Consider the following 27834-nt stretch of genomic DNA (forward strand, 5'->3'; position numbering starts at 1 on the left):
ATAGATGTGTTTGAGTTAGGTGTCCATAAATTTCAGTTAGCTATCAAGTGTGTGTGTGTTGTCAATCATGAAGTAGTTTGTTGTCAATCTAATTAGCAGTCATTTAGAAATGTTGTTGGGTCAAGCGGTTGTATAAATTTGCATCTATTATTCAGTAAAATTAAACTGAAAGTTCTTTCTTTCTCCTCTTTATTTCGGTTGTTCTACTTTTCCAATACCTATAAGGTAGAAGGAACCAAAATGAGAGATCCCTACAAGGTAAACATGCAATCCTAAACGATTTGGAAGGAAAATAGGAAAAAAATCTATTCAACATAGTAGCCACTCAAATTTGATTAAAGATGTGCCATCTTTTAAGAGCCCAACATCGAACAGCGCAAATATTTGAACAAAAGCCCGAGAATATCCCAATGAGAGCATTCCCCTAGCAGCAAAAAGCTCTATCAACAACATCAACAATCCTCAAAGTAGTCCATAAACCATAAAAGGAAAAAGAACTTCAACACGTGTAGTTTGAAAATAAGCTTGGTTGAAAAGGAAGAGACATCTCCAACCGCCGACGTCGTAGATGAAGCTCCAGCATACTCATCAATAACATGTGTGAAAAACTCTTAGATGCTCAGAACATTGCAAGAATTCATCCGTATGTCCAAGTCAAAAGCTTGCAAAGAAAAAAATAAAAGGGGGTACTAGTGTCTTGTGTTCTTTAATTGATATTCAAATTTACTATTAAAAATTGATTGATAGCACATTTCAAACGTATATTCAGCAGGTGCAAATATTCTACATTAAAAACTCAAAACCATTATAATTGTAATTGGGCTAAAATTTGAGTTTAGTAAGATTATATATAACAAGAGCTCTTTTGGAGCATGAGTCCCTGCCTATTGGAAAAAAATAGAAAAATAGAAAGAAAAAAATTATTAAAAAATAATGTTAAAAAATAGTTGTTGAATAGTAATATCATAGAATAAAGCTAATGTTAAACGCATAAATTTTATAACACAGGTAAAGTATTATTAAAACCCGTACATATGCATTACAAAAATTATGTAACAAACAAGTGTCTAAAAAGAATAAGATCGTTGAATGACTTATAAGACTCTAATTGAAGATTATATTTTACTAAACTACATTTTAATGATATATGCTACTATTAACTATTGTGATATTGGGAAAAAAAAATTTGTAAAATGAATATATATATATATATATATATATATATATAAAATTTAATTATGTTATTTATATATGTATATTTAAATAATAATAATAATATCAGTGCTAAATACTCAATACATTATTATTTATAAAATTACTAATTTACATTTTCAATATAATAACAATCAATATAATCTTTAAAAAACTAATTACATAAATATTATTATAATTTAAATTTTATTGATATTTTCATTCATTATTACATTATTTGTATAATATTTAGTATAGACGAATAAAAAGATAAAAAGAAGCAAAGATAAATAAATTTAAATTTAATATCTCGTTTACAAGGATATAAAATTGACTTTTGCCAATCACATCCACAAAAGACCGAGTCAAAAGAAAAATAAAATTAAACCACTGACCACATATTATTAAATTAATATACTCCTAAAATAAATACAAAACTAAAAGGATAATAAATAGCAAAAACTTTTCTTTTGCCCAACGCGCAGCTACTATCCTTTAGTAAATATATATGTTTAATCATTTGTCGGACGGGAATAATGAAACAAAGTTTTTCATGTTTCAAGTTACAAAACAACCCAGCGACATAATCATAATTAGAATGCCCACATCTCTTCAGTGGTAATTACAATTGTCAGTGGGCGTTCACGTGCACACATAATCAGATTTCATATTTGGGACAACGGTAAAGTTCATGTTATGGAGGATTATTGTAGAGTCTGGAAGTGTCTAGATTCTGCGATTATGACACTGCAATAATGACAGCAATAAATTCATTCCTATCTTCTTCTTTTCTTATTTTTTGTGGCTGAAAAATCAAAATAACCCCCAGCAAAAATGTCTTTAACCAATAGGGAAAAAGAAATTTTGTTTCAAAAATTGATTTTAAAAATATAGTCATCAGAACTTTAGAATTGTATTTTTCATTTGTCATGCTAATTAATTGGAGGGGGTGTAATGAAAACATTAGTACCCTGCAGGGACTAATAATGATTTTTCTAACATTATATATTCCTAAAATAACTACTGGATCACTTCAACGCTATTAAAATATTTAATGACTGCCAGGAATAAAAGCAATGTTAAGCTTTAACCATTAGGCTTTATCATAAAAAGCTGTATATTTACAGTCAACACATGCATGATTATGACTTTTACACATAAACAAGATAGAGAAGGTACATAAACAAGATAGAGAAGTTATCCAAACATCTGGAAGGATTTAACATTAATCACATCGATAACACTTTCTTGGATCAAATGTCCATGTTTTTACACTAAGCAGTCAATTAACAAAGATAAGACAAAACACATTTCTACAGCAAAAATTAGTCGAGCATAGACACTTAAGGCCAAAAGTTTGGAGAGAAGAATTGTTTGCACTTCTGGGGGAATGGAATCAGATAAAAAAAAATTTGAAATGTGATGCCTTCAAAAACAACAGGGACATAAATGTAAATATATTGACAGATGAATCTTTGCAGCCTTTTCAGCCAGTGGACTGTTGAGAAGTTGGGACAGCTCATCATCAGCTTGAATAGAAAAAGCATCGAAATGCAGAAGTCAATATGACAAGCTGACTATCCCATTAGCTATTTCTGGCAATGTGGATGTTAAAATTTCTACTCAAAAACCCAGGCTATGCATGGGCAATCTGAGAATATCAGTCCTGTTCAAATTTAAATCTTCTGTCAAAGCGTTCTAGTCATTGCTCAACATTAATGTTACAATTTAATGCAATCTCCATGACTATCATATTGATATCTGGTACATTCTTGTCCTTAATGAAATTAATGCAAAATGGCAAACAAGAATTCAATGATAATAGAACATGATTCCCAAAAAGGCTTGAATTTTGAGCCTTTGAGAGGATATTATCCTTGATTGGTACAGGTTCGGGAGGAACACATTTTATATAACTGAATCAGGGTAACATATACAAAGAATAGAGACAAAAATCATGTACATTTTTGCTAAACAAATGATTGCAGCAAGATCGTAGAAAGTTATGTTTGATGATTTGTCCGTGATTGCCTCAAATGCGCTGTGGATGACTCACTGTCAACATTTTCAGTCATCTTTTGTACTTGTTCAGAATTACTAAGTTTGCTATTGTTTGCACCCAAAGTGCCTACCAAAATTTCATCCCCATTCTCAGACATTGCTGTTCCTCCATTTTCAAGAGCATTTGAGCCTCGATCTTCAAGACTATCTTCCAAGGCCTGCCTTCTTGAATCCAGGCTATTATGATTTGAAGGTAGCATTTGAGTGCCTGATGTCTCATTCTGGATGCTATGACTTGGAGGAAGACTCAATGGAGTACTTCCAACAAGACTGTACACCCCTTCTAGAGATTTGCTTAATTCAGTTGTGTTAACTCCACCTGGATAACTACGACTGAAGCAGCGAATGCAATACGGGCATGCAACCTGAAATTCCAATCAAATTGTTACAAGATCGAATAGCAATAAAATTTCAAGGAAGATTTTATCCTAAATGATTGACACAAAAATACATATAAAAAAATTGGAGTAAACACTGAACCAATATGAGCTACCATGTTAGGAACACAAAATAGTCTCACCTCAATGAATGCCCGACACATAGCCAGGAAAAGGGTTGACTCGCTCTCTCTCAGTATTCGTGTTCTATTGAAGAGCACCAGATAATCTGAAATAGTCTGGAAAGTTCGTACAAGCTCCAATGCTAATACTGATTTCAAATTAATTGGAGCACAATACCGTAATTCATTGAGTGTTGCCAATACACCTGTAAAAATTAATAATGGAAAAAAGATAATGATCAAGATTGAAATCTGAGTTTAGACCATAATATGTGTTTCCTGATTGTACTTAATATTGCCACTAGTATGATGACTTATTAGAAGTGTTATATAAATGCCATCATTGTAAAGCATAAGAGTATTTGGTGAATTGTTGCATTCTTAATAATAAATCTGTTGGTGAATTGTTGCATTCTTAATAATAAATCTGACGGAGCAAAATAAATTGTCACTTTAAAAAATTGCTCAGTAAACTGAGAGTTGCAATGGATCACCCATAAGTGGTTGAATAAAGCTAAAAAACAATAAATCAGATGCATATGAAAGTTTACAGTTACCATGCACAGTTTTAAGACTCTTCAACAGCAAAATAGGATAAACTTATTATTAATTTATATTTGATGTGTATTTGGATTACATTGTCTTGTGAAAGAAAGGACATGATTAAATTTTACATTTAGTCTACCAGCTTCTACATTCTTCACTTTACAGAAGACCAGCATTCTTGTCCAAGAAGCTCTGGCTGGTTCTATACATTATTCTTAGGTGAAACTATAAAATGAAGCAGAGAGGAATGTTTAGAAGTATTCTATGATCCAAACCATCAAAAACAATATAGTTTCATCTACATCATTCTTTCCTCTGAGGCATTCTAGTTTTTCCCTAGTGTTTTCCATCCATTTTCTTTTAAAATATTTTGTACGTAGTTTGACATGTGAAGTAGGAACTTGTTTGTTAACATTTAAGCAAAGCACATTACATCCCCACTTGCACTAGAGCCAACCCAATCACTGAAACATATTTTTCTAAAACCAAACAAAAAGCCGAGGCCTTGAACAGCCAACTATCAAAAAGTTACCTTTGGAAGGCTTCAACGGCTTAAGAGACCTGGAACACCCACATCCAATGGAAGTGAACACCATTCTAGTTTTTCCCTAGTGTTTTCCATCTATTTTCTTAAGAAATATTTTGAACATAGTTTGACATATGAAGTAGAACTTGTCTGTTAACATTTAAGCAAAGCACATACCATCCCCACTTGCACTAGAGCCAACCCAATCACTGAAACATGGTTTTATAAAACCAAACAAAGAGCCGAGGTCTTGAACAGCCATCTATCTAACAAAAAGTTACCTTTTAAGGCTTCAATGGCTTGAGACCTGGAACACCCAGATCCAATGGAAGTGAACACCAATCCTTCAGTGGCACCTTCAAGGTCATGTTAGAAATTTGTTCAGCGCTCCCCTCGGGATTCGTGACAAGGGCTTAACCGCCTCCGATCATTGAACAAAATCGTTGCATTTTGATTTTGTTTAAATTCCCTCAATTCGTCCATTGCAAGAGATGGAGGTCACAGCAATCAACAAGATGATAGAAAGAAAGTTTCTGCAGGTACTTAGAGAAGGAAGAATCACAGTGGAAAAGAAAGAGATTGCCTATGGGTATACCACAGTTTAGGACAAACATGAGTTAAAAATCACGCTGGCTGAATTCATCGAGCAGCTGAAACAAAACGAGCAATGGAGGAATGCGGCTGGTATGACTACAGGAACTGCACATAAGATGGAAAAATGGCTCAGGACTTCGGAGACTCTCAGAAATAATGCTGTCTCCCCAGACACAAATGCTTCAGACTCTGATCAGGAAAAGCATCCTGATAATGACAGTGGGAACCTAGATGAAGACTTCCTTCCATTGTATATATGTGCTATTTAAGATTTTGTGTCCTGTTATGTTTTGATATGTTCTGGACTCGGCCAATTTATCAGTCACTCTGATATACTCTGATATTTTTTTATGAACTCTTGATTGATGTATTTGAATTCTGATTCTGACTTAATGATATCGAATAGAAAAAAAATAGTCGCATTTTACTACTTACAATTCCTAATAGACAACTTGAATCCCCGCCCTCATCACTGCAATTTCTTCATGTTTTTGGTTCATCCTCTTCTACCTTCTCCTCTCATTCCCATGGAATGTAGTTCTTGCTGAACATTATCTTGTCAAGTACCAGAATTATAGAGCTTCATAAGTCAACATTGCAACCCATTTATATTGGAGATCAGCTTTGATTTAAGCCATATTCATCCTCAGCCCTGTATTCCCTTTTCCTCTTCCAAGAATTTGCTTTATCATTCTAAAATATCAAAATTCTCTGTGTAAAGTACTCTTCATTCAGCAACATTGAGACAGCTGCAGGGCAAGAAGCACCACAAAGAGCCTCACCATACATCAATGCTATCAGAGGAAGCTTCTGCTAATCTTGCACAAACTCTGCCTCTAAAAAACTTAATTCAACAAGGAGACCGCTAGATATATCTGCCATAGATAGAAAATGGACACTACAATATCAGGTGAGTAATAAGGGCTAATGGTTTAATTACGGAAGTTATGCTAAACATAATTGTGTAGAGTGTGATGTCAGGGACATGTCTATCAACAAGTGATGTCAACATGCAGAATTAATATTGTCATGCATTTCCATCCCACTTATTTTTTTCAATCTGCATAAATCTTCTCACTTTACAATATTTGTTATTATTTCTCACAATTATAGGATCCGCATGTCTAATAACAGCAGTTGAACAGTGTATGGAGAGGAGACTTCCCTAATTTCGATCAGTTCCTTTTATATTTGTTATTTTTTCTTGCTCTAATAAGATTTATGTATCCACTAACAAGCAGTTAAAAGGGGTGAGGAGGAGACTTATCATTCCTGTCCCCAAAACATCTCAAATGTGGATCCACTGGATTGGTCGATAAAAGTAATTCTGCACTTGGTGGATACATTTCAGTGTTACCATCTCTTCTCTCACCAAAAACTCATTCTATGGAAAATATTTCTATTGGAAAATTCTATCACCAAATTTCAAGCAATATGCTTCTTAAGATGCTAACAGACATTATTTGCCATACTGATTCAAGATTCCTTGATCCTCTTCTCAATGACTAGGATTTGCTTGGATTTGAGAATATCCACAACTTACACAGGTTAATCAACAGGTTCTTCCAAATTCACTGAATAAAGTAGAGTGCAGTAATTGCTATGTAGTCTCTTTTACTTCTTTACACAGCACGCATCTTGAAGGATCCTACATGCCCACTCTTTCATTCCTTGCCTAAGTGAGAACCCTTTTTTCTTTGCATGCCTAGCAAAAAAGTTTGCTTTTGGAGTTTTAAGTCATTCCAGATAAGCTTTGTTGATCACCCATGTTCTTCAGGATAATCCTTGGTCACTGCAACATATCCATCTCCTAGAAGAATCGTATCTTATTTCCACTCCATCTCAAGCAACTATACTTACCCATAGATCATAAGACACTTGCCAAGTATTTGAATGTAGATCCTTTGCTAGTCTAAAATGCAGCAGTCACAAAGAGGCATCCATTATCTAAATGTCCTTCCTTTGCCTGATCTTCATGCAGTAATCACAAACTTTGGCCCCAATTGATTCTTTTAAACATTCCCAAGTTTTTTGTAGGCTTGGTGATATCTTTGAGAACTTGGTACACCTACCATGAGTCATCCCAAAATTCAAGCATTATGTCTGTTTATCAACTTACCGTGCAAAAGCGCTGAAGTTCAAACGTGTGGTAGTTGACAGTTCTAGGCTCGTCATGTTCCTCATATATAATGCTAGTTTCACCTCTGGTCCTGATGCTTGGTTTGGATCATCAGGTCCTTGATCCTAGATCCCTATGTATGTTTTTCTCTACATACCTTTTCCCATGTCAGGATTGATGATTATATTTCCTCCCTCATAAACTTACCATAACAACGAAAAAGGAACCTTTATCATTTTTTTGTTTTCCCAATATTGTCTTTTGGTGCTTGATGATGAATTGGTGAATCCAATCCTGGATCTCCCCCCACTATATATACTTGCTTTGACAAGGTCCTATAGGCCACCATAATTGGTGAACTATAAAATTATGGCTCTCCCTGCTGATCTTACCCCTATGGACAGAAAATATGCATCCTAGGATTTAATGAACCAACATGGTGGGAGTTATCCTCCCTACTATGCATAAGAACTTTGCTTTCCAGGTTGTGAATCCAATTCTAGCAGATGTATCTCTTCTAGCAGCTCTGAACTAGCAAATTCTGAAGTTCTTGCTAGCCAGGGATTCAATTTGAAATTTGAACATATATCCAATTTGTTGTGTCCTGTCATTCAGTTAGAATTTTTCATTGTTTACAGCCCATCCAACGTATGTTTCATAAAAATCCAATATTCTTTTAAAACCTCTGGCTTCTCATATCCAGCCATCCCAAAAAGAATATTGTCCTTGGCAAATTACAGGTTAAAGTCTGTTTCATAAAAATCCAATCTTCTTTTGAAACCTCTGGCAACAGAAACCCTAGCGGTTAACAAGTGGTATCAGAGCTTGGTCACCGGTTCGAATCCATGCAAACCGCAGCAAGTGAAGTTGGAAGGGGGATTGTTGGCAGAGGGTCAGCATCCTCACGAGATTCACAACAAGGCTTAACGGTCTCTTGTCTTCTATAAGTCTAGTGGTTGTATCTGGCATTGACAGGTCTATCTTTTGGTGCAACGACAACCCTAGCAGTCAACATTATCTTTCTGTGTCAACTATAGTGCAGCCTTCATTTCCTCTTGCATGAATTGTTTCATCAGCTTAACATTTGGTGACTCAAATATCAATTTAAGAATTGAACTAAAAATGCCATGTTTTCTCCCCAACAGAGAACCTGAGTTCTCAACAAGTACCTCAGAGAAACTTATCACCTCTTGCTTTAGCTATGTTGGCTCAACTGCTAGAACCAATACCAACTTTGACCCAGAGATCTTGATGACTTATGCTCTACCAACTATTGATCATTGAAAGAGTTTTGCATTTTTGTCGCCTTTTGCTATCAAAGCTTCCATCGATTTTTGGTTTCAAAAGATTTCCTTGAGAATGCCAAATCTGATCTGGCTAGAAACTCATCTCCTTGTGAAATGTTTCATCATTCATTGCCTGAAGCTGATTCTCTTTGTTCATTTTTTCCAAGTCAAACTCCATTGATGCCTTTTCAATAAATATATTGTCAAAGGTTTTCTTGTTTAAATTTTTTAAACATGTTTTTTATATTTTAGTTTTTATGTAATTCAGCTTTTGCATGAGACGGAACAATTTTAGAGCAGCATGACTGTGAGCAGACTCAAATTTTAGATCGCCTTCAAAAGGATACATAACCACATCATTGTCATTTGCAATGGTGGGTGTAGCTACAATGCGGCGACACTTGGGGGCAGCAGCGGTACTTGGGTGCTCCAAGTACCCATCCCGAGGATGTCCCCGCACCAAGTACTATTGGGTTTTGGGCCAAGTGCACGTCCTTGGGTTGCAATAGTTTAATAGAGAAACATCTTTAAATTGATGTATATTATGAAGTATTCTTTGACAAGATGGTGAATCCAAATAGAATCGTATACATGCTGCTATACCCAGACAATTCTAAAGGGTGGAGACACTGGATCCACAACATTTTCAAATTTGAACTATTCAAATTCTTCCCATGCAAACCTAGCTTTTAGAATGTCCACTACTTGTATGATAAGAGGGTGCCCCATTCAAGTGAATATAATCATGCTATCTTAAAGTCATCACACATTTCTCTATAATCATACCAGGATCCCATCATACAGCATTTTCTTTAGTTACCACAATGTCTAACTGCTTCCTTGGTTCTTTTGCAGTACATTTTTCAGATGTGCTAGCCCTTAGCCCCGATGTGCAAGCTAAAGCTTCTCAAATCATAACTCATTATGATGTGTTACCTCAAAGTCATGCATCTATTCCATCTGCTTGTTCCCCAGTGATCCATTGATACTGGCCTAAACTCACTTTTGTCTGCATTGCCCTTGGCCCGCTTTTCTTTTCTCCTTTTAACCACTAGAAGATTACCTATTGTCAACAAAGTTTTTGATATAGTCCTATGCTAATGAAACAAGCAATCTGCACATGAGGTTCTCCTATACAGACAATAACATATTCAATAGATGCTTGATATGAAAGTGGTAACAACTTCTTGTTACTACTCCCATTGCAGCAGATCCTCCGGCTCCCCCTCTTCCATGAGAAGCCCTTATGTCTAATCCTTACAATATCATCACAGAGAATGGTAAAAGACTCAAATGGACATATGGTCCTTCTACTTGGACTGCATGGTTCTGATCTGTTACTGAATGCTTCATTTTATCTGAAATCCAGTGTTGTAACACATGTTTTATTTACGGGATTTTTGTATAATCGTGAAATACTCTGATATATTTTGGTAGTAGAATTGTGATCTCAGCTAATGGCAATATGTAAACAGCTCTTGCGACTTTGAACTATTGTAGCGGGCTTTATATTTAATAGAAAAAATGTAGTAAATAAGGCAGGATATTCTTATTCTAGAATAAGCATGAACCCTCCAAGATACTCAAACCTCTTCAGATAGAGATGGTACAAGACTGTTCAACAAGCACCAAGACTACTTCATGGTTTTCGAATGGCAGGTTAGATAAATAGATTTATTGTTTTTGTGAGTAATCTTACATGTTTATTCTGTGAAGCAGATAGTAGGGTGTTGATATTATTGTGTTGGTAGTTATCTTTCTTTCCTAATTTTATATATATATATAATCTTATTTTTTATTGAAGAAATCAGAGGGTCCTCACTTTGAAGGATCAAGACATTGCAAAGCCGGGGCAATGAAGGGTCAAGGCAACAAAGGGTCTTCACTTTGTAACGCAGGACAATGAAAGGACGAAGCAATTTTATATGTTCTTCTAGGAGGAATTTGTATAGGGAGATATAGATTGATATTCCTTGTTTCATTGTGATATATATGTAGGAGTATTCAAGCTGCTGCTTAATATTCCTTGCTGAGTAAATTGTATCAAATGGGTATTCCATTTATTGTCTACAGATCATAGGGGTGATGATCATTGCTTCAGTTTCAGTCTAATTTTGGACATTGTAAAGCAGTCTTCTGCTCTTTTATTAATATACAAATGATATATTTGTGGCTGGGCTTTTCTCCCTCAAGATGGGGGTTTTTCCAGGATAATTTGCTATGTCTTTTGTCCATTTATTTTAGTTTCTGTTTATCTTCATTTCTGTTATAAAACTTCAACATGGGTGACTCAAACCATTAATTTCTCTTCTACTAACCAAGATTCGTGTGGTCCTCTGACAAGAATAAAATAGTTGATATCTCATTTCTTTTTACCATTTACAAATTTTGTGTGCCACCTGATATAAATATCCCGAGATCAACCTGAGGGATTAGCATGGAACAAAATGGAAAGGAATAATCAACATTGCATATATATAGAAAAAGGTATAAATGGAACTTATGTATGTTATTTCACTATAATCTTACCATTCACAAACATTGCCAAAGGTGGATGCTCCATTAAAGACTCGGGAGGAGCCATCCCGTCATCGGTCTCGTCAGTGTTACCTCTGTTGACAAATTTAACATGGGGAAGTGGTACCCAACGATGTGAATCCAACACTAGCTAAGCTCGAGAAACAAAATCCAAATACTAATTGTTAGTGAAGTTGAAGAAATCGAGAATGTCTAGGAACTGAGGCAACAGTCACAATGAGTCTTATCAGGCTTTACTGAGACATTGAAATATAGTTTGGGCTGTACCTAAGGAGAACATGGCATGAAAAGACTGCATTATACCTGAAAATTTTCAATTGTGGCAGCCATATTACGCACAAATAAATTGTGCATTGACCTGTACAACAAAAAAAGGTGACAGAAACGAAAGTGAGCACAAAGAGAATCTGAAAATATTTCAGAGTCTAAGAAAGCCAATGCTGACCAACCTACTTACGCTTCAAAAAGTGGGGGGAGAAGACCTCGGAAATCTAACCCAACCCATCCAAGGCTCATTGCACAGTACTGGAAAAATATCAAACAGAACTTTATGTCAGGATAGGTAATTCCCTGCACTAGTATAAGAAGCAAAAAGATGTAGATATATTATTAATCATGTAGCTTTGCTGTTTAACAGCAGATTATGCAGCAGTTGTTAAAAACAAATCAACCAGAGGGGAGTTCAATGAAAATCTGTTATGTAACATCAACACATACACAAAGAAAAGAAAAACAGATTACCAAACCATCAAAGTCAATTGATTGGTTAACACCAACCATAGGGAAGATACATAATGCCGGTAAGAAACAAAATATTACATCTCGCAAATTAGAATAATGAAAAATAAATAAGGTTGCAATGACTAATTCAATAAGAGATGGAATAATATCCTAATATTCAGAGCATTCGTCATTATGCTTCTCACATGATTAACAAATATTAACAGAGAGCGCTGAAACTAAAAGCCCTTACCATGCATTGATCAAGAATATTGGCTAATGCAGCACCTTCAGTTATTTTTGGCAACATAATCTGGAGTACATTCAAATGTGATGTTATCCTATGCATGGCCCAACTGAAAAGCAGGCCACCATCATAATTTTCTTCATTGCCAGATGTGTCATCAGCAAATATAGCCCGATACTGGGTGACAACATCAAAAAGATGTACTCTATGACAATCTGCCATGCGTTTTAAGAATTCTGACACATTTCCTTGGTCCAATTCATCAATAATACCCATTAGCCATGCCTCCCTGCATCTCAAGAACTGTTGTGCAAGAAAAGAGTCTTAACATTGGAAAACAAAATAAGCACAGCTTTATGATAATTTATATACTTCAATACCTCTCAGTAAACACCCAACAAACACGATGATTATGAAAAAGTTCAGAGATATTGAAAACCTGTAAGCGCATTTCCTGTTCACTAAATACTCCTAGACGTCGAAGATATCCAATCACCCGAAGACATTCTGGCAACTGCACTCTATCAAGAAAAAATTGCAGTCAAAAGTTATTAACAAGTTGAAAGAGAACATGAATGTGCAATTAAGTTTTATATTGATTGTCACTTAGTCATCAATGCATAGTCAATGATACTGCTCTTCATTATTCAAAATTTGGTTGACTGTTCATTTTTCATCTAAGTGAATTCAGAGACGTAGAGGTGAGATTTCATATAACCATCAAAAACTTGCCTGAATATTTGATCTAAGTCTTTGAAGAAGCTGAGAAAGCATAGATTGTGTGGTCTGCTTAACATCTGCTGCCAACGATTGAATGACAGGCAATCTGAAATTTCAATACTAAACAATAAATTGATAGTTTCAAGGTCTATCTTTTAAATTACAATGCTAATATTCAGAATTAGAAGCATGATTAAATTTAACTGAAGCGAAGGAAGCAAAAGACAATTCTAGAGAGAAAAAAATCAGGGAAAAAGTGAATGTGCAGTAAACCATAGTCAAACAAAAGAAGAAAAGGAGAAGGTAAATTTTTAAAAGAGCTACCTAGCAAATGGGGGGAATCTGCAAGAGAAGGTAAAGATTTTTTGAAGGTAAAAATGCATGCCATATGCTGATTATTCCTAGCTGTGACAGCACACTCAAACCTTAAAAGTATGCTCATTCCTTTTTTTAATTAATGTAAAAAGAAAAACAATAAAACACATTGCTCAGCAGAAAAGCAGGTTACTTGGTTGACCTTCAGGGTTGCAGCTTGTTGTATCTTAATATTGCTCATTCTGCGAAGGGCATGTAGTTTTTTTCCCAATTTGAACACATATCTAAGCTGCACATAATACAGATATCTGAGAAAGAACATACTTGGGATGCATGGTTGCCAACTTCGATACAAATCCTTCTAAATCAAGAGCCTCGTCATAATTTCCATTTCGAACACACCTACAAGAGAAATGTAAGTTTTTCTCAGTTTTCAGCCTTTTATAAACTCAATGAAAGCAACTGTAAAATTTCTTACCATTCAAAATCACAGAAACAAGTATAAATGGGAAATTTCATATCAACCTACAGTAAGAGTCCTCTGCATGCATTGACATTTGCAGAAACAAGGAGCAGACTGAAAAGGAACAGAATGAATCTAAAGAAAGAAGTAAGAGAAATAATACCATCAATTGACAATTTAATATCATAACTTTCACCCTACAGGTAGCAAGCATGTAAATAGAGTTTATGCAGAGAATCCTAATAAAACTTATTTTTTCATAACTCAGTCAACAAATAAGAATTGCATTCAAACATAAACAAATTCCATTTTCATGACAATCAGTAACAGTATAATGCTATTAACAAGTGAACATGGTGCAGTGTCTTGGACTCTTGAGGAATCAATAAATCATTTATTAAAATACCTCAGCATTAGATTATGGGTCCTAATTCGTGAAAGAACTACAAAAAACAATGACACGTCCAGCTTTCCATCAAAACAGATTTACAGGAAAAGACCAGTTCCACAAAAACATGTTAGAATATATAGTCCACCAATATAACTGAGACGGAGGGTGTGAACTAGTTATCCAACTATTATCACAACTATCAGCCTTATTAAATCTTAACCAAATGAGCAATATAATCAAAAACCACAACAATGCACAATAACACCAAATATGTTAACTAGAGAAACCCTTGATCAGAGGGAAAACCCCGGTGGGGATGGTACCCACAAGATGATGTACTAATATAAATATTTCTCATTAGAGGATGGACCCCATTAGGAGTCAATAAAAAACATATCAGTCCCTGTTAGGAGATTCCAACCCTATTAGGAGTTCTGGAAGGCAGATGGACCCATTGTCCAAATAGCTTCAAGGGCAAGACCAATGAACCCACTGTCCAAATGATCTTTGTATTATTCCTTGCAAAATAATAGAATTGTACAATAATTTCTCTGTCCTATCAACCAGACCTCTACTCCTTCTAATCTCAATACCAGATCACAAACTTCACATCCAATAATCCCTTGGATCGCTTACTCGCATTTACCAAATACTCTGCTCTTATTCGCACTTCTTTGATTACTTTGCATACTCCATATTATTGTGAGGTTTTCACACTATTGCCCCAAAAATTTTGGGGACCCCATTTTTCGGTTGCCTTAGCAAATTTGGAGTTGTCCAGAGGTTTCCAATTGATAATTTTACACCTTGGACGCCTTCGGGCTAGGAGGGATTTGATTTGGCTTATTTTTCACCCGATGTGAAACTTGATTATGCGGAACATGTAATTTTATCCTTAGGCCAAACAGAATTCAACAACATTTTTTTAAATGGTTAAAACGATATCTGGCAAGATATGCAAATTTGGACTTAGACGGATTTTGAAAATTTGATATAATTGTATAAGCTTGAGCATTTTCAAAATGAATTTGTTAGATTTAGTCGTTTTGGACAATCTTGAAATTTTTCAGTGGAAAGAAATTTTGATAGTGAAATTGGATTTAGAGTTTGAAGTTCCAGTGCCAAGAAAAAGATTAATTTTGTTAAAAAATTGGAAGTGTATTGCAAAATTGAAATTGGATTAAATTGCAAAATCTCATTAATTTGGTTGAAATTTTGCCTAGAGGATTTTAAAAATGTTAAAAGAAATTGGTAATTTCGAATTGAAAATTGACTTTGGCTTGCTAAATTCGATTTTAATGATATTTTAATTGCCAAAACATTATTAAATAAAAATTTTGACATCTCCTAGGCTTACCTTGTTTCTATTTTGCAATTTATGATCAAAACTAGCAATTAAATGGGCCAACTTCACTATAGGGCTAAGTAATTTTAATATTACATTTAAATCTGGGCCATTAATTAGGGGACTAAATTAATTTTGTTTTCCCTCCAAGCAGGTCGGCCCACTTAGAGAGGCAAAAAGTGTAGTATAAGAGGGGCTTCCTCTCCTCTTATTTTCTCATTCTTTTTTCCTCCTCCTTGGATGTGCGATTTTTTTCTAAGGGAAGCGAATTTCAGACTTGGGCAATTTTGGGCTAGATTTTTCCATTTCTTGGCAGCATTTTCCTCCTTCCTGCTTGGGCGAAATTCTACCCTAGGACAATTTTTGGAGCAGATCTGATTTTTTCCAGCTTGGGCGATTTTCTTTTAAGTATGATTTATCCATCTTTGGTAGCGATTTCTCCTTCCAGAATTTGGCGATTTTATTTGGTACAAGGGCAATGTGATTTAAGGTCTGATTTAGTGGCATGGGCAGATTTTGCAACGTTGGTGAATTCTGATTTTTGCTAGGGCGTCATATTTGCAAGTAGGATTGAATTTTCTAAGATCTGATCTGAACTTGAAGGGGCCCGATTATTGGTAAAAGCAGATTTAAAGTTATATTCTATTCATTTTTAGAGGTGAAGATTGGTTTTAAAGACGGATTCTATTCCTTGTTCTTGCTTGGTTAGTTTTCCTTATTTTCTTCTTGCACTCATCATCCACCACTTCATCATTCCATTGATAGGCTGAAGTTGGGAGATATTAGTGTAGATTTCATAATAGGACACTTGGAGAGGCAGAAATAAGCTAGACCACCCTAGGATTGAAGTTTGGAGATTGATTAGTGTAGTCCATCCTAAGGTAACGAAGAAGCAAAAATAAGTGGTAGTCCCACCCCTAGGATTGAAGTTTAGAGATTGATAAGTGTAGAGATAAGATTTGGAGAGGCAGAAATAAGCTAGATTTCATCGATAGAAAGAAGGTTGGAGATTGATAGGTGTAGTCCATATCATTTAGAACAAAGGGGCAGAAATAAGTGTTTAAGATGGTAGATGTTAGTGCAAGCAAGAACCCAAAGGGAACGAGTACCAAAAAAGACAAGATGTGATGCCTAAGACCACCTTCTAATGCAAGAGCATCCTGGGGTAGTTGGATATCCGACATCATTAAGGGATTTTGGTGGAGTTGAGTGGACCTATTTGGGTCTTGGGTAGTTAATTTTGATGTATTTAATAATTATTGTAAGCCTTTAAAGGCATTTGGTATTTAATTCCTATTAAAGGCCGACTTGTGGCTCTTCAAGTAGTTAATGTAAGGGATATTTAATTTGTAGCATATTGGGCCGACTTGTGGCTTAGATTGGTATAAGTAGGGGTTATGGTGAAGTCTTTAGTCATGATTCATCCATCTTGGAGAAGAGGAGGTGGTAGAGGAGCGAATTTGAAGAGAGCTAGTAGCTAAGGCTTGGGAAACAAAAAGATTGCTTGGTGGGCTTGAAAGTACCAGTTGGATCTTCCTTGGAGGTTTCTACCAAAGTGTGGATCTGGACTAGCTAGGGTTTGGATTGGATCTTGAGGGATCTTGCAGAATTATTACTTACTTTGTATTTGGTCGTGACTGGGAAGGCCTTACAGCCTGGCACATTGCATGTAACAATTATTTTATGAATAAAGAGTTTGTGATTTGGTATCAGATCTTGCATTGTTTTTATTTTCCATTGTGTGGTTATTAGCTGCGGACTAGGACATCTCCTTTAGGGATTCTTCTGCCTTGCACTACATCACCTTCTTCTCAAAAGTGAGGTGAATAAATGATACCAATATCGGCACAATGAACATGGTACAATTGAAGGATAGATTGAAGGAAGGACAATCCCCCATGACAAAGAAGATTTACAAGAGCGAAATTGTACACGCGGCGGCTTTCTCTCTTACCTTGCCTTGTCTATAATTGGTAATGGAATGTGCATCCCGGTTTGATATTGTGACCAAGTCCATCATTTTTTATGAAGGGAAGAGAGTGTTGGCTAACATCAACGGACAAGTGGTCGAAGAAGTATTCAATATTCCCCAGCATAGAGGCATGACAGTGGTAACAATGGATCAAAAAACCAAGTTCTTTTAGGGTAACTAAAAGGCTTACTTCATTCATCTAAAGCAGAATTGGCTACATGAAGGCAAGAAGGGAGTTACCAAATCGTCAAAGCTCACCAAGTCAAATTTTAAATCGGAGTACAGCGATCTTATTGTGCTTCTCAACCGAATCATGGGCGTAGCTCAAGGTATGAAACTCAAGAACTGGATGTACTACTTTATTGATGAAATTTAAAATGGAAAGAGAAAATTTGATTGGGCTAGAATCATAAGTGAAAATTTAGAGTTGCAACTTAGGATAGTGTGAAATCAAAAACAATTCTATATGGGATCCTATCTTTTCTATCTGATTGCAAGACTATATGAAAATTTTGGACTTAAGGCCTTAGGAGTGATTGGCAATGGGCTGGGGCAATGTTTGGTGCATGAGTGCTATCCATAGCTTCATTTGCATAACACCAAAGATTATAAGATGTTTTATGATGCCTTATCCATGAAAACAGTAAAGATATTACAAGGGACACCTGCTAGAAAGCTCTCAACGGAAGCAGAAGCAAAAGTTAAGAAGTATGGGAGTTGATTCATCCAATTTCCGCAACTTACATATATCAGAGTAGCAGGAAGTACAGTTTGTCCCAAGAGACTTCTAACGTACCCACCTGACAAGATAGTTTTGATGGAGTTGGCTAGGCAACTTGAGCATTATGACAAAATGATGAAACTTAAAGGTGAGACAGGGATTACCTTGTCATTTGGAATAGGCAATGATACTTACCCCAATCCTATCACCTTTGCAACAGCAGAGAAAGAGTTAGAGCTATATCATCTAGGATGGTATAGAGCAAGACAAGGATTCGATCCTAATGGTCTTATCAAGGCGTCTCACGAAAACACATTCAAGCATATTCCTACTATAGAAGATTTTTGGGCCAATGCACAGGATGACTTTCCTGTGAGAAAGCTAGCTTTCTCAAGGTTATCAATGAACATGATGAGGACAATCAGATAGAGAAGCCTTGGTGTTCTCGATCAACTAGAAGATGATGAAAATGTGCTAAGAGAAGATTATGATACAATGGATGCAACAGAATTAGGTCTAGTGGATTGGGATGATCATCAGGATCCTTCCTTAGAGGTAGTTACAAGGACAGCTGATCTACACATTGAGTCGTGGTACAATGGGAAGTCAAGGCAATTACAAAGTCAGATGGTACGCCTTACTTATGAGAAGATGAAACCAAAGGAAGGTCCAGCGGAGTCAGTCGGACAAAAAGGTGAAGGCAATAGCCAGCAACAAAGAGTAGTTAAAAGCAAGAAGAGAAATCTAGAGGTTAAGAAAAGTAAAGAACATCAGGAGCCTCCAATAGAGAGACAAAATGCATCACCATCAAGGGAGAGCATAATTGAGGCTAGAAGCCAAGGGGATAATACAAGTGGACAAGGGGTTGCGGTAGAGGTGAGCTCTGATTCGGAATCAAGTGGTTACAGTGACAGTACCGAATACTCTCCTCTCTCAAAGAACCAACATAGAGATAATGTGATAGTCACTAGTGAATAAGAGGATGGGCCAATTGATATTGAGGAAATAAGCCAAGTGCTTGAGGCCATTGGTGATGCCTTGCTAGTCGAACCGATCGGATTTGGGGAGATGCATTGCACCACTATGGTTAAGGCAAATGCTTATGCCAAGAGGCAAGGTGGTGATTGTCCAAACAGTTGAAGATATTCAAGGGTTAGTGGGAAAGGAAGATAGTGAGAAACATAAACAAATTGCAAAAACAATGGCAAAGGTAATCTAGAGAGATGATGAAGGTCACCGAAAAGTTCACATTGCTATACCAAAGGTTAACAAGGCAGTGAATGAGATTGTAACCTAGGAGTATGAAATAGTTGAGCATAACTTGGGAAGAATCACGGATGACATGGAATGTGAGGAGATCCAAGAAGGCATGGTTTCAATTAGAGAAAGGTTGAGGAAGGTAAACGAAAGGATCGTAAAGTTGGAGGCCGAGATCAAGTATTGGAGCGATTGTCAGCCTATCCAACAGTTGCACTGGGCAACCATTTCTCAAGACAGCAGGAGAAACATAGAAGAAATATTGACTCAACTACACGAAATCAAAGAATGGATCAGTGATATAATTCAAGATGGGTGAAATTTCTTGCCTTCCTTTATCTCGACATTTAGGTCATTAGTGGCTATTAGAGACAAATTCAGAACATTTGAAGGAGAATGGAGGGATTTCCTTCCAGTCAAGGACTTAGCCATTCCTAGGCTACACGCATTTATTAAGCTATTGGAGAGATATTTGGAAAGAACCAAGTTGGTAGATGAAGGAGGAATGAGTACAGTGGAGTCTTGGTTTGTTGCCTTGACTATCAGATTGAGGATACTTGAAGAGATACGGAATGAGATTGCACAATAGAGCACAGGCATTGACACTTCCATTTCAACCATGATGACCGATGTTGGGGCTGCACTTGATTTTAAAGATATCAAAGTGGAGAATGTCAATGAGACAAAATTTAGATCAAGATTGGATGAGTTGGGGAAGGTTGCCATCAAGAAGAAGCTTTTGGGCTCCTTTGCCTTCCTCAATGCCTTTATCAGATATGCGAGAGAGTATGAGAAGGATAATGAGAAGACACTGCAAGCAACAAGCAACATGATGAATTCAGCTGAGTTCAAGATGAAGCATACGCTTTGCCCTCCCATGAAGGAAGTTAATGACAGGCTAGCCAAGTTCATTGCATTGGCTAAAAAGATGAAAGAAAAGGGTAGGATTATATTAGAAGATCATTTGATATAAGCCCAAGTGGTAAATTCTCCTTCTTCTTGGGTAGGATAGGTGTTTGATTCTGATTGGCTACCATTTTGGTGCCTTCTCATTGGTTGCCACTTTTCCTTTTTTCATTGGTCCATTGATGAGGTGGTGTCTTCTCATTGGCCAATGGGGTGGCAACCCTAATTAGGGTTTCTAGGATTCGATTTGGATCGTTGATTTTGCCTCTTAATCTCTACAGTTGGTTGTAATTTTGGCCCCTATATAAGGCCATTTGGTCTCATTTGTAAAGGGTTGAAGAAAATTGTTGCTTAAGATAATACCAAAATTGCTTCTCTTATCATTGTTGTGACTTGCATGATGATAAGAACACTTGGTGCTATTGCATGGTTTCTACTTCCAATAGTTAGAGTTAAATTTCATTGAAGTTGTTAAAGTAGATTTTATTTCAAGAAAGTTGTTAAGAGTAAAAGTAGATGGATAGTTGCATGGTGATATTAGTGGATGTTTGATAGGGATCTATAAACTAGGCCACTAGCATACTAGCGGCTGGTTAGGAAGCCTTGAGTGGTAATCTAGTCTTTTTCCCTTGAATCATTGCATCTATGAAGGTAGAGCCGCTGGTAAGCTTTCATCAGATTTGATCCCTGTCAATTTGCTAATCTTTCCATTCATAGGAGTAGGAGTAAGACAGCAAGTAGTGTAGTAGTTGGAGTACAATCGAGAAGAAAGTTAGAAAGGCATAAGTCATTTGAACACGCACCCTCCATCATCACCATCAACATTATTTGGCACTCATATACTTTACAAAGCCAAACATCATCACCATCACAACGAGAGTTCGACAATCCTTGAATGAAAAATGTAAGGCCGCCTACGTGATTAACTAGCAAATCACATTAATATAATTGAGTTAGTATCCACAGATGTAAGGAACATTGGAGTTTTTTCTCATGTCTTCATGAGTATTTACTTTTCAAGAGAGAGTTGAGCATTTGATATTCCATATCAAGTATTCAATTTCTATATGTTATGTAGTGGTACAAAATTGACATCAACACATACACTTAAAAACAAAGAAAATACTTTCCTTTATACCAAGTCCTCAAAACAATTCCTGGAGTTGGCCTTGAGGCATTCCCAATTAATTATAATAGGAACACAATAAGATAATTAATTATTTCGTCACCATATAGCACTATCGGCTCACAATCTATACAACTTCTCATGTGTGCGACTTCAAGGCTTGCGCACTCGCTGATGTCATCAGCATGCTGTCCTTTTACACTGTGCAATTGTGCATTTCCAAATTACATCTCTATTAGAAGATATAATAGGATCATCAAAAACAGCTTTCCAGGCACTTTGTCTCTACAATGCTCTCTATAAATAACATATAACTTCCGTATATCTTCGACTTAGATTATGTGCACTTGACCTCGCTATCAGGACACAGTGTGGAACATGTCCTTAACCGCGCATCTCCAGATAATCAAAACATTCTCCATACAACCACAATCTCTATCTACTACTCTGTCAGTCTTCACAGAACTACTACTATGTTGACATCAATGACAAACACATTCATGAATGCAACATGTCAATCATGCTAGCAATCTCCCCAAGTGTTCTAGCAATGATTAGGATACTCCCCCAAAGGAATACCATCAGCATTCATGCTAACAAAAAATGAATCAGTAGCACTGCAAAAGAATGAAAGCACATTCAAGAAACATTACTACAATCCTGTTTTAAATGCACACAGAAAATATACAACAGTTCGTGCATTATTATTGCTAGTTGGTACTGAGACGCTGCTCTAAAGCCAGTGTCATATGGATTTAACAGAAACAATAAAAATCTTATTTAAGGGAAATGTCTAGAGGTTGCAGATAGGGTTAGAGAAGGTTAAACTTTGGAAAGATAAAAAGTGCCATCTGAGTGGAAGGAATTGAGAAATGCAAAATTCATTTAAATTTTTATTAAAACAAAATGCTGCATAGTTGGGTTGTTCTAAGTCAAAAGAATGCCTAAAACAATATTTTATAACACAAAGACAAACAGTCTTCAGATGACAGAAATAAAAGATAAAATTTCGGAAAACTTAAAACATAGAGTAATTCTCATATCAAATTGCATTAGTCTATAGAGTCTAGAGATTACTTATCTAAACACAACATGAAATTTAGAACGTAAGTTAAAGGTGTGAGTCCAAAATTAGTTTCCATCCTAGCGCAAAACATATTATAACTTAAGTGCTACGTATTCAACCTAATGGTCAGATGCTTTCAGTGCTATGCACAAGTGACGAAAAAATAGGTGTAGCAATTTCTCTCTTCCCTTCTCTCTCTCCTACTGGAAAACCTTTGGGAAACAGTCATGTACATGTCATCTGAGAATTGTATCATGCATTATATTAAATCTCTGTGATGCTTGATTGTTTACAGCACGTAGAATATCTTCTTGACCCAATCGTTAACTAGGGTCCCAAGTTAAAACCTGTGGCATTTAAGGATGTCTTATTTTACAGAGAGATGAGCAATCCTCTGTTTTGAAGTCCTTCATGCAAACTATTAAAGCTGAGAAAGTAGATCTATTAGTAATTGTAAAGTGAAGCTGAGAATCTTTATATTGACTTTTGCATTGGTTTTTCTATATGTTATCTTTAAAACCAGAATTACAATGCTCACACCAAATGGCACAATATTTCATATCAAACGAAGTCTAAGATTCCTCCCAAATGGAGCATCCTTCTATATTTGGCCCCATATTATAACATATTACAATACAAAATAAATACAATATCCACCCAAATTTGCAAGGTGTACAACACCTAATCTTAAAGGATATGTTGAATTTTCTACTTCATGTTTCTTGAGAGAGAGTGTGCTTGTAATGAAATTTGTGAAAAATGAGTGAATCGTACTTAATGCAATCTGCATATTAGTTCCCCAATGGAAGAGCATACCTATGTATTTACTTACGAAAAGCACAAAATACTACAGTTTATACAGTGGTTTGAATATCAGACATTATTAAAATATTGTAATGAAAAGGGCATGAGTGAACTTTGTGTACTTGAGTTTTGAATGTATACTGATGAATTTGTGAGTGTTGTGCACATTATGATATGAAGGCCATGTTGTATTGAAAGATTAGTTATGAATGTTTAAATGCATGCTTTCTGAGTGACGCAAAGGAAATATGGTGTCAACATATGAACATGGTATCAAAGAATGAATTGTTAAATAATGAGCTAGGATAAAAGGAATGTGTTGCTTTAATATTCTCGGGTTGCATAGCAGTCAAACAAAATATCCTTGGTTGCATGGAGGCAACAGTTAAATTCTGCAGAAGTGTGCATATCAGAAAGGTGATGCACTGAGGAGCAATCCTACTCTGTGCTTTTAGTTTTGAGAAAGTGTATTGCAACACAATGAGGAGGATCCAGCTCTGAAATGCACAGAGACCTATTGCCTAGCACTAATGTGCTATTACGTATTGTTCTTGTGGTATCCTGAATGAACAACCTGCTGTATAAGCTACTTTTTGTAAAGTAAATTTAATTGTATCAGAGATGAGACTGAGATTTAGTCCTAAGACACATGCATGCAGATATTGCATATTGCAGTCCACCTCCACCCTTGAAATGTATACCTAGAATATATCACACAGACCACTAGGTGGTTGTGCGTGGCCTGTAACAAACTTCATTTTATTCTGGGGAGTGGCATAGGCGATTGAAATGCATGCACCAAATTTCAACGGAACTCAAGGGTTGAACAGAAACATACTAAATAGCATAAACTTGTCCCTGTGAGTTATAAAACTCTGATTACAATAAGTGTGACAGAGGACAGACTTTCCTTGGTGATAACAGCTCCAAATAGTTGATTGAGGGGAGGGGTAATTCGTTGAGGGAAGGTGTAAATGTCTTCCATGATAGGTGAGCGAGGTCACTCTCTAATCTGTTTCATATACCAGGTTTGGCTTGGAATTTGATTTCTATTCTACAATGACTGACTCTGGTGCGCATATCACATTTGATGAACTGAAGACAGGTTGGCTAGATGCAATTTGGTGTTGGCTAACAGTGTGAAGCATGGAACTCTTTTTAGGTTAAAAGCATCAACATTGTGTAAATCTTTCAATGTCACTTAACTTGAGTCATGTTTGTTGCAGCAACACTAGTTGGGTCATATTCGAGAAAAAGTTCTGAAAACTCTGGTTAGGACAAGTATGGAAAAAAAACTCTCAAAATATTTTATTGGGTTTGAGTTTTGTCAACATTGTGTGTTTGGAAAGCAAAAAAAGTGTTGCCTGCTTCAATAAGTTCTAGAGTAAGGAATGTCTCAGAAATAATCTACATAAATGTCTTTGGTCCTTTGGATGTACACTTAATCAATGAGTCCCAGTACTGTGTCTCTCTCACTCGTCATTATTATAGACATCCAGTTTAAAAAGATAAATCACTTCTGGGAACTGATAAAAAGATCAAAATGTCAAGGTTAAATTACATAAATATTTTGGGTAATTTTGCTCTGCGAAGTTTGAGGCATTCTGCGAGCACACAGATATTGACATTGATGATTTTATCTTTATCACATCAGTCAATGATAAAGTATCATACTATCAAAGATTCAAAATAAAGTATTAAATAATATATCAGTCTCAAATGTATTTACATTTCAATATATTTTTAAAAAGTTAAAAATACATGTATTATACAACTGTACCCAGCCATACCATACCCAAACAAAAAAAGACCCTATCAGCATACCAGAACCAGCAAATTAGGTTATTAGTTATCATGCCACAGTTTCACTGTTGGCTGGTTATAAATTTGGTCTTATTTAAGTATCTCAAAAAAACAGACACAAAAAGGATATGAACGAATTTAATTACCTGTAAAGGTATAGTGTGCTGTTAAAATATGATATACTAAAAACTTACCATGTAACACACTAAGCATCTAGATCATATGATGCAACTAACAACAGACAATTTTAACAATTTTCAGAATATAATAACAGATATAACTAGATTGTAACCTGAATATTCTTACTTTGTCATATTGACCAGGTTCAAACAAAGACAATTAAATCTACTTTACTGCCAATTTAGGGCTAGTTCACTATAAATCACAGTTTTGGGTCTTTTTATTAACCATACCTTCTCTGTCTAAGATTTCTATGAGACTCGTCAAATAATTCATAATGTCACATATGTACAGCTGACTTCCAACCACCCACGGATGTGGCTTCTTTAAACAATTCATTTTCTCAATTGAAGACTTATCCTTTTTATTTTAATTGTCAACTGCAGTCTCCGTAATATGGATGACACAACAAGAATGAATGAAATATAGAGACTATAAGCAAAAACATACGTATCCATAAGCTGAGGAATCTCAAGCAAGTCAAGTAATGCATTATGATTTGCAAGAAGTGTATGGTTAAGCCTCCGCTTCTCTAATATCTGCTGAGCTGAGTCCATAAATTCACTACAACCATTGCTCAGCTTTGGGGCTTCTGATATCTGCAAGAAGCATTGTCAGAGTCGTCAATCTGTAGGATATACTATAATTTAAAGCCTAATAAGCAACTTCACTATATGCAAAACAGCAAACACGAGAAACAAAAATTACATTTTTGTCCACTAGATTAAATAATTTAAGTAGAAATCAGAATAAGCAACTCCCTTTATTTTTGAATGTTAATGGATACAAGCATATATAAGAAAGAAAGACCTAAGAAAAACTATTATTCAAGTCAAAAGGGTCGAGTTCACTGGGATGTATCAATGGATTTTCATTGTGGAAACCCAAGTACAAAGCCCCAAAGTGACATCTTATCTAAGGTGTGACTCTTGGATTCATGTAGCTGGCTTCTATTATAATATTATTGGCATCTACTACTAAGAATGCTCCATGGAAGCTTTTTCTTGATCACATATTGTATGTATATAATACATATACCGAAAAGAAAAAGTATACCTTAATGGAAGAATTAACTGGGGTGTTTTAGAGTAGAGAAATGTTTGAGAAGAGAGTATCTGTGGACGATTCGATGGAGACTGTTTTGACCAGAAGTGGTGACCGTACTGCACTCTCGAACCTTTAGTCGATATTCTGAAAAGTTCTTTATATGTTTTAAGCTTTTAGGTGTATGCAAGAATTACTACAGATTAATTAATAATATAATTCAATTCTACCTTGAAAATAATTTCGAAGTTGAACAAAAATATAGAAGATGAATTCAAAAGGACGCGGAATGTCCTATAAAATTGGCTCGAGAAACCCTTAAACATGATATTGCAGTTTCTATTTCTTCTAACTTTCTAAGCCAGTCAGATCTTTCAGCCTACGATGAGGGAAAAAGCCCTGAACGCCTGAAAAAACAGATTTTAGTTCAGATCTAGGCTTCGCGATCTAGAATGTCTACCTCTAAAGTTACGACACCTAATTGCTGATCCAGAAATTAACATTTTCTAATCATAAGGTGCAGATTTACATATCTGTTTTCAGACCTAATGTTTATAGCAGCTATCGCAAGTTATATCCGGGCACTAGCATTCGTTCATCTTGCGAAAAGAAGATGTATCTTACCAATGATTCCAAATGTTTGTCAATTGAATTCACTTCTTCCCCAACAGACTGCAATGCATCAGCTGCAGTAATGAACGCTCTGTAATGGCCAACAGCCACCTCTTGCATTTGTCTCTTTAAGCGCTCTGCATCGACTCTAAGCAGCTCTGGCTCCTGCAAACACCGTGTGCCCAAGCCCTAAAAAATGTAACAATGTAATTTTCATATTTGTGGAGAGGCATACACAGATGAAAATCCAAACCTTGTGCAGTCGATCGAGTGTATATGAAAGCAGCTCCGATACATAAGGCTGTTGCGCTGCATTGGCCAAAGAGACAATCCTGGGAACCATAGCTCCTTGAGAATTTGCTGCTACTGATGCCATGATTTTGCAGAAAAATGGCACCTGCTTCGAATTACAAACGATGGACCTGCATAATCATACGCAAGAACTTTTCCGAAGTCCATTAAATCGCCATTTTTTATTTTAATTTTTTAAGGAGTCCTTTAAACTAATTGAAATATGTTAATAAACTATAGGAAATTTGTTGATAATTTGATAATGAGCATGAGGGATGCATGGTACCCAATTTGGATAGGTAGAAGAAATTTTCATTTTGGATTGAAGTGGGTAAATTTGGCAAGGGTCATAGGGAAATCATAAAATTTATCAAGGAGAAATGGTACATATTTGTAAAAGTGGTAAAAGAAGACCCAAACAAATAATACATATGGTTGTGGATCATAGTTAATGAAACAATTTTCAGTTTGGCTGCTTGTTATTTTGTTGT

General features: G+C 35.9%; 1 protein-coding gene across 1 annotated transcript; it reads right to left on the bottom strand.

Moving 5' to 3' along the window:
- Positions 1-2860: 2860 nt before the first annotated feature.
- LOC149548015 (conserved oligomeric Golgi complex component-related / COG complex component-like protein) lies at positions 2861-27486 on the bottom strand. Its single transcript, XM_089792035.1, has 12 exons — positions 27306-27486; positions 27065-27217; positions 25847-25995; positions 13687-13764; positions 13060-13153; positions 12767-12841; positions 12334-12630; positions 11818-11885; positions 11664-11718; positions 11352-11490; positions 3773-3957; positions 2861-3617 (listed from the first exon to the last, which is right to left on the bottom strand). The coding sequence occupies exons 1-12, from the start codon at positions 27426-27428 to the stop codon at positions 3195-3197; spliced, it is 1839 nt and encodes a 612-aa protein (XP_089648161.1). The 5' UTR covers positions 27429-27486; the 3' UTR covers positions 2861-3194.
- Between the last annotated feature and the right edge of the window lie 348 nt (positions 27487-27834).

Source organism: Cupressus sempervirens, chromosome 7 (genome assembly GCF_028749045.1).
Source record: "Cupressus sempervirens isolate cs-2001-9-10 chromosome 7, ASM2874904v1, whole genome shotgun sequence".
In the NCBI taxonomy this organism is placed as follows: Eukaryota; Viridiplantae; Streptophyta; class Pinopsida; order Cupressales; family Cupressaceae; genus Cupressus; species Cupressus sempervirens.

Coding starts and splice junctions, on each gene's coding strand:
- LOC149548015 (XM_089792035.1), bottom strand. CDS start 27,428: ATGGCATCAGTAGCAGCAAATTCTCAAGGAGCTATGGTTCCCAGGATT. Junction 12,842..13,059: donor GACTTAGATCAAATATTCAG/GCAAGTTTTTGA, acceptor GATAGAGTGCAG/TTGCCAGAATGTCTTCGGGT. Junction 11,491..11,663: donor CCACAATTGAAAATTTTCAG/GTATAATGCAGT, acceptor TCTCGAGCTTAG/CTAGTGTTGGATTCACATCG.